Here is an 11,658-nt window from a genome sequence, read left to right on the forward strand (position 1 = left end):
AAGTTCAGTCGTTGCTATGGATGTATAATGAAGAACTAAAGGAGCCAGGTGTATTTGCTCTGGAAGAAGGATCTCTCATAGCTTACCGCACTGTTGAAGATTATCGCACTAAATATCGAATACAAATCAATCTCCATAGTTCATGATTGCTTCCATTCATTTGCCATCGTATAAAATTAGCCGACTACATATTCTTGCCTTTAATGTTATGGTCGATTTGGCAGTCATAAATGGCGAACTTTAGTCTTCATCGTGATGATGATGTTGATGAGGATACTTGTGACAAAGTTCAAAGGACTAAAATGCGTAAAGATTAGACGTGTCTCTCCTAAGCGAACCCAAGCGAACCTAAGCTAACCTAAGCTTGCACTTATTTATAATTCCTTTTAGCTCAACAGGTAAACGAGATACTAAGTTTTGCGTAGTGAGTATAAGCTCTCAGCCATAGGTCAGAACTGCAAATAGATCATCTAACAAAAGAGATACAAATACACAACTCTATCATCAATCTACCCCCTTCACTATTGGTCTAGCTCCGAAAACAATCTCTTAGTCCCTTCCACTAGCCTAGTGCTTTCACATGTGTCCCCAATAGTCTGACGGATAGCTTCATGGATCAGCCGCTTGTCCTTCCTGACTAAGACTGGCAGACTTTGCCCCGATTCATCCAGCATGTTGTATCCATTTTCTATTCCCTTATCTACCAGAATCGAGAGGTGATTCTCGTCCTCTTTTGGGAGATATAGCGTAATGCGACTGTCTTGAGTTGAGATCGTGCTTGGTATCGACAATAGCTCCAGGCTCTTGGGGGTCGTTTCTCCAGTAGATGAGGGCGCTGTTAGTTTAACTTTGCCACCGTCAATTCTCAGCTGGTAGCTGATCTCTTGAGAGCCTGCGTTAACAATGGAATTTCCAGCTCTGCCAGCAAATGCCAAGACAGATCCGCTGGGTTTGACAACGTCCAATCCTGATTCAAGCATTTCCATATAATCTTCGTGTGTATCATTCCTCTTTTGCTGTTTAAGTGGGGGCATGAGCACTCTTGATGATTCCAGGCCATTGGCAGTTCCGTTGTCAAGATTCAAGTCACATTCCCTCAAGTCGTAGACTTCGTGGCTGTCACAGTTTTGACGCATGACAACCACGTAATTCGCACACGTTGATATCGACAGATTTGTAACATCGGCTCCATCCCGTGTAAGATGGTTTGTAATGTCTATAGTCTGGTCAGCAGTTGGTAAATATACATAAGGCAGAGGGCATACTTCTTGAAAAGTCCCATGCTATGACACGTCCCTTGGTAGCAGATACGATGAGCTTAGACTCAGGATGGAACCTTGCTGTGCTTAATGGTAGCCCAGTAGAGCCTAGCCAGGAGGCTCTGTGATCCTCTGGTGCCACGGCAACAAGTCGAACTTGGAGCTGCTCACTCTGCGAATATTCTATTCTAAATACGGCTAATAGTGGCGCTTCGAACTTCTTTGCATCTTGAAAGAAGATGTAGCGACTATTACCATCGAATATGCTCCGGTATGTATATACCTTCCGTTGCAGCAGTTGCAAGCTCGGTGGAAGTCCGATGCTGAGGGCATTACTCGGGTCATGAACCTTAAGGCTATCGTCCCAAAAATGCTGAATCCCTGCAATACCCTCAAGAGGCATACGGCACGACCGTATGCGAAGCTTTGAGGAGATTGATTCGATATTGACCTGGTAGATAGTTCGCAAAACGCATATAGAGTAGCCATTGGAGCTGATAGAGAATGGGAATGAAGCCTTCCATGTCGTGAAATGCTCCTGTCGGAAAGCCTGTCTCATCTGCAACGCCACTTCTGTCGCCAATAACGGAATAGAAATCGTGCCTATCTTGTCCATCGGTTCACTGACACGGCTGAGCTCGTAAATTGCGTGCCAGTCCTCGCAGTAGTTCTCAACTTCAGAGTATGCAGTGTTCGGGTCAATGCTTCCCCAGAACTCCTCAAACTTCCGTGATGGCCAGATACTAAGAATACCAAGTACAGATCCATCTGAAGAAGTCGCAGATATGTGGCAAAGACGCCGGGTAGCTCCGGATGCAGACATGGGTGCTCCTGAGTCAATTTGAACTTGATATGTGGAATGGGCTGCCGGAAGATACTTGCTAGACGTAAACGCAAGAACGTCACTCCATATCACAGATGGTGTTTCGATCAGTTTGGCTTCCCATTTCTTACAGATATCAGTCAAATCTCCCATTAGTTGAGGTAGGCTCTTCCTCAGAGGCAGAAAGATTTGATTTGTAATGTCTGGTAGCGGGAGTCTCTGTGCCCATTCAAGCCATTCCAGAGCTTGTGAGAACTCTTCCAATATGAAAGCGGTGGGAACATTTTTGTCGTTGTGAAGCCGAAGTTGACGCACTATTTGTGAGGACCAAAATGTAAATACATATGGGCTTGTATAGAAGCAGTCGATCCAGTGAGCCACCGCAAGGGGATTGTCGAGAAAACGGCTGAGCAAGTGGCAAAGCCCTGCAACGGCGGATGAGCACATTTCCAGATTGTACGCGTCGCGGAATGATAACCTGGGAGAGACAGCTTTACCAAGATGATAAAGCCAACGAATAGAGCAATAAGAGTATAAATCAATCAACCCTCGGCCTGAGCCTGAAGACACTTGCCTGTCTATACGCAAAGGGATAGATGGGGGAGCGGAGGTATGCAAGTGATCTAAGCACAACCTCGCCATATCCATATGCGAGATGATCGGGGAAGGAGATAGCATCGCAATAGTGCGGTCCTCAGGTGTCCATGCTAGGAGATACTCTCGGACGGAAAGATGGACAAACAAGCAGTTTGCCGAGTTGGAGCCACAGATGCTAGGTGCATCTATCATACCTAGACGGAGCTCCGAACCGCGTAGGGTGACCAACCCGCAGGTTACTAAGCTGATGAGCTCCGAGAGGTGCGAAAATAGCGAACGCTCATCATTGGGCTCTTCAGCTCCAAGCAGCTGGTGCCATGCCTTTAATGACAGGAAACACTCTTGGTGACAAAGCAGTGTCCATTGGATAACTCTTTTAGCCATCTGACGTTGCGCCGAATCAAGAAGGGATATCTGTCGAAAGATTCTCATGTACATAGATCCGAGACCTTCTGGAAGCGTGATTGAGTAAATCATACTCTCCCTCAGCCGTCTGTTCAGGGCAGGAGATCTTAAGAACGAGAGCATGAGTTTCGCCCACAGAAACATCCTATCAGCTCCCAGCACGAGTCTTCGCGTCAGCTGCTTGATATCAGATGATTCCAAAAGAAGGCCCTCATCGACAAGATCAGTCATGTGATAATGACAATATGTATCAATGTCATGCTCTACTCCCACTTGCCCAAAGCTCAGGCGATGATCTGGTGGGACGAGCTTAGTTAATGCTTGGACAGTCGGCCGGCTCGAGAATAAAGCGCGTAAATTGGGTATCGAGAGCAGCTTCTTGAGGTGTTTCACAAAGTCATCCGGCTCTGTACACTCATCGATGCCATCAAGAATCATGACAGGATTTTCAATGGAGCACAAACACAAGTGAAGCAGATCTCTTAGCTCGGCTGGCGTCGCGATTGATTGGCCGGATGACTTGTCGCCACGATTCGAGGCAAATATAAACTTATCAAGTATGCTGTCGTTGTGTTTATGTTTGTGTAGGATTTGAGCTAGGATAGCGCGAAAGGCGAGGTCGGAAGCAGTGTGGAATGGGTACTGCTCCCTGAAGAAGAAGTAAATCAGGTTTTGATTGTAGCCGGAGAGTTCGCGGACGATCGATGCCGTTAGGACACTCTTGCCGCCTCCCGGGTTTCCTTTCAGTGTTAGTCTAGGTACATACTTGCAGATTAATGATGACTCACCATGAATCCACAAAAGTCTGCTCTCAGGCGCGGAACCGCCTATCGACGCTCTTGAACTGCTCTCAGACCATTCTTGAAACTTGTCCACATCGAAGATCCACTGGGCAGTATCTTCTTGACATTCATCGAGAGTGTTCCAATACGTAGTGGCAAAGTTTGGCGCATTCAACCATGCCTGTATTTTTTCAATTGCTTGTTCTAGTTGAAAAGTTAACAGGACGAAAAAGACTGTATCCGAATACGTACCTCGCGTTTGGAGGCGCATCTGATCTTGAAGGCCTGAAACATTGGTCCGGGTGGCTTGTATGTCCTTGGAAATCTCCTCTGAAGTTGTGACCACGTCTCTTGTTAGTTCGAGCTGATAGATAGTGATTTCTTCATTCAATTGCTGCTGATGTTTTGACATGTTGGCCAAGATGCCACCGAATCTCTCGTCAAACGGACGCCATATTACAGATGCAATTAACTCAATCGGGCGCCTTACTTCTATATAAAGGTTAGATCTGAAAACTGTGCTGAGGATAAGTACTCACTTCCGCTGCTAGCCGTGAATAGTGAGGCTGCACTATTGAAGAAGTCGAAGAGATCACTGTATACTCGTCCAAGGTGCACCAAAAGTCGACGAGTCAGCTTGCCGCGACAGATATCTTCCAGAGCGCCATATTTTGGAAACGACTCGGTAAGCTCTCTGATACATTCAACGAGTTTAGTCAGAAGCGTAGGAAAACAACTGGCCAACTGAACCAACTAGATTAGTTTTGTCTCTTTTGAAGCATGTTGGGTCATGTGACCTCACCTCGAGAGTAAGCCTCAAGGCGCCTAATGCGGCGCCCGCGTAGACAGAGCTTTGCGTGACGGAACCCTCCATGATTGCGAAGAACGGGCGCATTCTGTCGTTGAAATTCCGCATGATTGCAAACGGCTTCTGAGAACGCCTGTTCTGGGCCCCTTTCGCAAGGCTGGATATCTTTTTGAAGCCATCTAACAGGTCTTGCGGGGTACACTTGTCGTCGTAGCGTGCCCGGTCATTGTCGCTGAGGGTGCTGAGGAAGCCCTGATAGGTGGAAGAGAAAACATCGGTAGAAGCCATATCATAAGCATGTACACTCCATGTGAGATTTAAGAAACGTGTTGATGGTATGCCTCAGTGCAAGATTGATGAAGAGAAAGAGAAAGGGGGATTTTTCGTTGGATTACTAGGCAACAAGGCAGATTCATCGCGGTCGCCTTCTTATGCACCCCTGGCCTGACACAGCCACTTGGCGAACGAGCAGACGGATGTAGAAGAAACGCCTGAAGCAGTATTAACTTATGTTGAGGAAAACAGGACTATATGATTTGCAAAGATACGAAACATTGATAAAAAGTACCTCAAGTTACTAAAACGCATCCCCAGCCCAGATCCGTTCCCACGCATCTTTACAAACCTCCGTCTCCAGCCTCTTCAGAAAATCATCCATCTTGACATCCTCCTCCCCTTCAATCCTCATAACACCATTCTTAACACCATGCCAGCCCTCGACAGGAAGCTTGAGCTTATCTTGACCAACACCGTAAAAGTATCGTCCCTTGAAGGGCTTTTCGCCACGCTGAACGGCATCGCACTCTGCTTGACACTCTTCGCATATCATACCTGATGCAAAGGTCACGTATAGATATGCAGAGCGATTTCCCCACCATTTGAACTTGCGCTCTGGGTTGCAGAAACCACCGCAGCTGTAGTAGGTTTCGTCTGAGAGGAGATCTCCTTCGTCGGTGGGTGGGGGACCGGTTTCGTCTTCTTCGTCGCTTGTGTCTACCTCTTCCTTTTCCTCCTCAGCCGCAGGCTGTTCTTGTGCTTCCTCTGTCTCATCTTTCTCCTTTGTGTTTTCCTCAGTCTTCTTGTCGTTATCCGTCGCTTCCTCGCCCTTGGCCTCCTTATCTTGATCAGGGTTAACAATCTTTGAGAGAATAGCAGACCCAACGATACGAGCATATCGTCGTAACTTCTCATCGTTCCTCAGAGCCTTACTCATCAGCGCCAACGTCTGCGCCAACATCCAAAGATAGGGCGCATCGTTCCATCCAACTGTGTCATTCAATCCGGCGAAGCAATCATCCAACAAAGACTGAACCTTTTCTTGGAACTTCTCCAAAGGTCCCATGACGAGATACATATATGCCAGTCCAACTCGATGAGAGCTGGTCCAGAATGCTGAAGTTCGCGGAACATCCAGGGATAAAGGGCGCTGCATGAAATTAGCCTGTGAGGCAAGGCGCTCAGCTTTGTACACGGGATCGCGAGATTTGCGAAATAGTTCTAGTTGGACGTTCGTCATGCAGTCCACAGCGCGTGTCATCATCCATAATGCTGTTCCACCTAGGATCGGGAACCTGAAGCCTGTAGCGCGGCTGTCGAAGATTTTGTCCAGGATTTCCAGTGCCTTTTCAGGTTGGCGGCATACTTCGAAGTAAATAGTCGCAAGATCGAGGCGCACAGGCATAGCGGCATCAAGGTTATCAAGAAAGTCAATCGCTTCCTCGTAGAACTTGACGATGAAGTCCTGTTCACCTGTTTCCGAAGCAATGTCGCAAAAGATTGCATGCCTTTCTTCTCCCTTGTCGGCGTAATCGGATGCAATCCAGGTGATTCTCTCAAGGAGGCTCCATTGTTTAAGCATCTGGATGTAGGCACTTTTGTCTGACTTTCTCTCAACGACTTGGAGCTCGTCGACCAGATCTTCACCAGGGGTAATTCCATCGGGATCACTAGCTTTCGCTTTGGCGAATGACTCGAGAGCATCGTCCAGTTGACCAAGCTTGCGCTGAGCTCTGGCATATGCTGTGTACACGATTCGCTTCAAAGGTGGAGGAACTTCATTGTTAGGCAATTCATTGACTGCACGACTTGCAACTTCGAAAGCTGCTTTCTTCTTCTTCTGCTTCAACAGAATCTGAGATAGGACATTTGACGCTCGGTACCATTCATGGTCTGTTGGCTTGCAGAGTTCCAGAGCTTGTCGGCATGTCTTCTCGGCTGGGCCGGTGAAGTTATACTGATCGAGGACTTCTGCAACGGCTCGATGTGCTGCTGCATCAGGCTTGACATCGTCGCCAAAGAGGTTCAGGACACCCAGAGTAGCTGTGGCTGCATTATACGCCTCATCGTCGCTCGCGGCACGATTTCTATCCTCGAACTCCTTTGGAAAGTTGATTGCGGCTTGGTCCATAAGTAGCTTCGCTGAGCCAGACTAAGATAGTCAGCCTTGATTATACGACTATGCTTGAACTGGAACACTTACTGCATTGAGAACACCTTGAACTTCTTGGTACGCTTCAACTGCCTCTTTCGAGGTTTGTGCCTGATACAGCTGCTGGAGAAAGCCCTTGGCTATGTCAAGACGACAAGCTGGCGGATCTGGACCAACTCGCTTCCACCATTCGACTGTAAAGTCATCAAGCTTTTCACTGATTTCTGGTTTCTCAACGAGCTTTGCCCATTGAGACACTTTCTCATTAGTAACAGAGGTACCACCGCCGGATCCTCCATACGTAACGCCAGACTTGCTCAGCATCTCAGCAAGACCCGTTTTATTAGCCATTGTCTCTGAGAAAGCCTTGAGAACTTCAATCTGCTCATCAGAAGTATGCTGTTCTGCATCAGTCTCGACGAAATGTGAGATTAAAAACAAGGCAGAGTATTTGAGTAAACTCTCGTCCACTTTGTTTCGATGAGATCGCAGAAGCTCTGCACTGGTCAAGAGCATCCTTCGATTTGCTTCAGAAGGCCCCCATCGAAATTCAGAAGCGCCAGTCGAAATGTTGGTAAAGTAGTGTCTCATGGACCTCTCTTTAAACGTGACTGGAAGTGGTCCATCGTCATAAATGCTGTCGTGCTTGTTCTCTTCGTCCTGCTTCAAGTCTTGCACAGCAGTAGCTTGACTAGCCTCAATCCGTGCCAGGACTTCTGTGTCGTAGCCAGGTCCACCGACTCTAAGGAACTTGTCGAACAACTCGCGAATCTCTTCAATGTCAAAGTTGTCATCTTGGGCGAGGTATTTGAGAAGCGATTGGACCTCGGTCAGGGTTAGGAGGCGCCTGGCAAAAGCAACCCAGTGGAGCAAAGTCGCAGAAACCTCTTGGTGCTTGGCTGGCATACGGCGCTGGCATTCTGTGAGTAATATCTTATAGATATCGTGCAGGTTCTTGGGCATTTCTTGGCCGAGAGCTCTGAGGACGGCTCCTTCACGACCCAAGTTGTCAAGACGAGCAAGTAGATGCTCTGCATAAAGCATGTCTGCAATACTTGTTAGTCAGGGATGTACGATAAAGGATGTACTTACTTGGGGAAACTTCTTCAATCGTGTCAGCGACTCTCTGCTGGACGTAGCGACTGAACCTCTTGAGATTATTGAGCGAGTTGATACGATTCCAGATCAGCGACCTCATATCTTGACTCTGCTTCTTCTTATCCGCCTCTATCCTAATTAGCTTCGTGCTCTTGGGAAGATCATCCAGCTGCTCAGGTCTAGAAGTCACAGCAAGTGATATCTTCAGCCCCTTCTCGTTGAAGAAGTCCGAAAGAAACAGCTGAAAATCTTCCGGGTCGCGAAGCTCATCGAGACCATCGAATACAATGTACAAACTGAACTTCGAATCTGGCCCGAAAACAGCCCCGAGGAGGTGCTCTACGAGGTGCTGCCACAAGTTGGTATCTATCTCAATGTCGTCTCTGGCGATTTGGGCGTTTAGCTTTTCGCAAGCTGTATGGTTGGTCTCAGCGATTTGGTTGACGACTGTGATGATACCGCATAGGAAGAAGGCAAAAGCATCTTCCTGTTCTCGGAAATAAAAGTGCGCGACGCAAGTATTCCCAGTTTCATCTTCGCTGGCCCTCTGAGTAAGTTTGTCATGTACTGCAGCAGCCAAATGACTCTTGCCGCTACCTGGCTCAGCTGTGAGAGCAAGGATAGGGCGTTCTCCATCTGGGATCTTTAGCCACTCTTCCCATTCTGGCTCAGAGAAGATCCAGCCACATGAATCTGGCAGGAGAGTCTCCTTCAGTGTCTGGTACTCATGGCCATCGTTGAAGACGACAGGCATCGCGTTTCGGATACTGTTGGCTGAGGCTGGCTTTTTCGCCTGGGGTTTCTCTGTAGATCTTTCTTTCTTCTGCCCGCCGAACAGTTTCAAGATCTTGGCAATGTCTCCCTTGATATTCTCGGTGTTCTCTTGAATAGTATCGATGGTGTGTCCGACACGCTCGAGCATTGCGGCATGTGATCTCTGGTTATCATCAAGTTGAGATGCCATCTTGAGAGATTCTTCGGTATTGCTCAAGATTGCAAACTCAGTCGCCTGCTGAAGATGTTCGAGATTCTTGTTCATACCCGCACGTGCACCGCCAAGCTCCCCATCATCGCCTTTGAACAAATTGGAGATCCATTTCTTGAAACGCCCGAGTTCGATGTACTTGTGCGCGAAACCACACATGGTAAGAAGGGAAGTGAAGACCTCCATCAAACAATTCTGATAGGCCTTGTATTTTGGAAGTCTTGTCTCCAGGATAGTAATTCTGGTGAGGAAGCTGTTCATATCCTCAAAGAACACAATAATGATGTCGTAATCTGCTGAGACAGACCGACAAGCCTGGAGCATATAGGTCAAGGCCGTTCCGATGGCTGCAGCTGGCGGGAAGGCCGGTGCAGCAGCAGCGATGATCTGGTTTGCGCCCTGCTCAACCAAGTCCAAATTTGACGAGAAGAGAGTTCTCAGACGATCAACTTTGCCCTTGTCATGTCTGAACTTATGAAAGTTGTTCATCTGATCGGTTCCAAAGTCAAGCATAGAATTTACGTTGTCGAATTTTCGCTGGAGACCGAAGCCAACGATACTTTCGTAGCTCTTGAGAGCTTCTTTCCATAAGTCCGCGACATCGCGGTCATCGTTCTTCAGCTTCTGCTCCAGCTCTGCCTGCGCGTTTTTTGCAATCATGGTGAGAAATGAGTTTAGCGCTCTTCGCTATTGATAGCGTTGCGGAGACCGACGGAGAAGAGGGGCAGAGTGAAAGGGAAGGGGGCCAACGGAGGCAACACAAAAGAAATAAATAAGCCGACTGTAACTGAAACGATTTACGGTTGCCTAGGCGTTATGGTGGTTAAGTATGTAACACTCGAGCAAGGATTGACGCTCTCGTGCCTCATTTACGATGTAGTAATCAGCCGTGATTGGTTGAACGAGGTCGAGCTGAAAGCGTTGGTTGCAAATGTTGTATGCAGTCAGCAATTAACAGCCCATATTGATTCCATCATGGGTCAGAAGGCCTGTGGCCGATTGGGGCATAATAATCGCATTTAGTTGGTTTTTCCGAGGCCTGTGGCTAATTTTAATCGAGCTACAGATTACTCTGTACATAGCGTGCAATAATTCACTCAGCGATCATGATACAGCTTCGTGCGGCTGTCTCGTGAGCTCACCTCAGCAGCCCAGCCATTGGAGTTCAACTTTCTACATCAATCATACGACAGTTGTGAATTCAAGAAAGTCGAAAGCTTTTGACAGGTGAGACTCTCTTTTGGTCATAACTGAAACTGGATTAACGTATGGTCCTAGACAGGTCTTTGGAATTAACACTCCTATGCGCCCTAGGGTAACCAGCATCACGACCTGGAGCAAGCAAAGCTCGCTTAAACAAAGTGGATACAGTTGTCTCTGCTAATTCTCCACAGCCTCAATTCTAGCCAAGGCTATTGGCTCTACCAACGCCACATCCGATAATCCTTAAGCTTACAGCAATAGTCTCATCTAAACCAGCTAGCTCCATGTATACGAAATTCAGGGGGAAATGCTTGACCATTCATAAGATTACTTCTTTCTGGAGACGTCTAACATTTTTGTTCTTCCTCTTTTGACGGTCTTTGTTACCCTTACAGTCATTACCTGAAACACCATGCGAGTTCTAGCTCTTCAGCTACTGGCGATATGCCAACTTGCTTCTGCATCACCATGCAAACCTTCTTCTTCTTCTGGTTCGGTGGCTTTGTCTACGAGTTCTGTTGAAGCTACGTCTGCACCCGTCATTTCTTCTTCAACTGTCGCCGATGCAACCGACACATCTACGACTTTCTTCACCGAATCAACTGCTGTGTCCGAGACTGAAACTGAAACTGCCACGACCCAGACTCGGACTGAGGCTATTTCCGGCACTACTACTGAACTCGCCTCTGACTCAGCTACCTCAACCATCTTGATCACCACTTCAAGTGCTGAACCTACAACCACCACGACATCTGCCTCAGAACCAACCAATGTCCTCACCAACCCGGATTTCGAGTCTGGAACCGTAATGCCCTGGCACCCAGTCGGTCAATTCGGCTATATCTCGATTTCCGACGAGGATACCCATTCCGGTGACTTCTCCGGCTACTACGATGCTGATTCCGAAGATCCTGTCGTCCTGGGCGTCGATCATCCCATCGACTCTTCTTTGATCGCGGTTGATCAAGAGTACACATATTCAATCTGGATCAAGACTATTAGGGCTGTTGCTTGTCAGACACGAAAGATTACCTGTGGAGCCGGAGGTGGATACATCAAGAGCGAGGACTGGGCTGGGCCGAATAATGAGTGGACACAGTTTACTATGAGCTGTACTTGGAGTGAGATGTTTTTGGAAATGGGGCCAAGTATTCAGATTAGAGCGGAGTGTCAGAGTTTGGAGATTTACGTTGATGATGCTATTCTCGTTGAGGCAAACTAGAGCATAGTCGGGATTCTTGCATGAAAATGCAGACTAGGACGTAATTAT

The 11,658-nt window shown here is 47.6% G+C and overlaps 3 protein-coding genes across 3 annotated transcripts; 1 reads left to right on the forward strand and 2 right to left on the reverse strand.

The window, feature by feature from the left end:
• Positions 1-288: 288 nt before the first annotated feature.
• On the reverse strand, positions 289-5,039 carry BKA55DRAFT_311247 (uncharacterized protein). Its single transcript, XM_046185635.1, has 6 exons — positions 4,669-5,039; positions 4,406-4,610; positions 4,119-4,358; positions 3,873-4,070; positions 1,266-3,824; positions 289-1,216 (listed from the first exon to the last, which is right to left on the reverse strand). The coding sequence occupies exons 1-6, from the start codon at positions 4,960-4,962 to the stop codon at positions 522-524; spliced, it is 4,191 nt and encodes a 1,396-aa protein (XP_046050775.1). The 5' UTR covers positions 4,963-5,039; the 3' UTR covers positions 289-521.
• A 212-nt stretch (positions 5,040-5,251) lies between these two features.
• BKA55DRAFT_508195 (uncharacterized protein) lies at positions 5,252-9,845 on the reverse strand (the record flags this gene model as incomplete). The annotated part of the gene is made up of 3 exons (XM_046187406.1): positions 5,252-7,102; positions 7,154-8,148; positions 8,195-9,845. 3 exons carry the CDS (start codon positions 9,843-9,845, stop codon positions 5,252-5,254), a joined length of 4,497 nt encoding a protein of 1,498 aa, XP_046050776.1.
• A 955-nt stretch (positions 9,846-10,800) lies between these two features.
• On the forward strand, positions 10,801-11,610 carry BKA55DRAFT_688220 (uncharacterized protein; the record flags this gene model as incomplete). The annotated part of the gene is made up of 1 exon (XM_046199174.1): positions 10,801-11,610. The coding sequence occupies one exon, from the start codon at positions 10,801-10,803 to the stop codon at positions 11,608-11,610; it is 810 nt and encodes a 269-aa protein (XP_046050777.1).
• Between the last annotated feature and the right edge of the window lie 48 nt (positions 11,611-11,658).

This window comes from Fusarium redolens, assembly GCF_020744475.1.
Source record: "Fusarium redolens strain MPI-CAGE-AT-0023 chromosome Unknown BKA55scaffold_6, whole genome shotgun sequence".
Taxonomy (NCBI): Eukaryota; Fungi; Ascomycota; class Sordariomycetes; order Hypocreales; family Nectriaceae; genus Fusarium; species Fusarium redolens.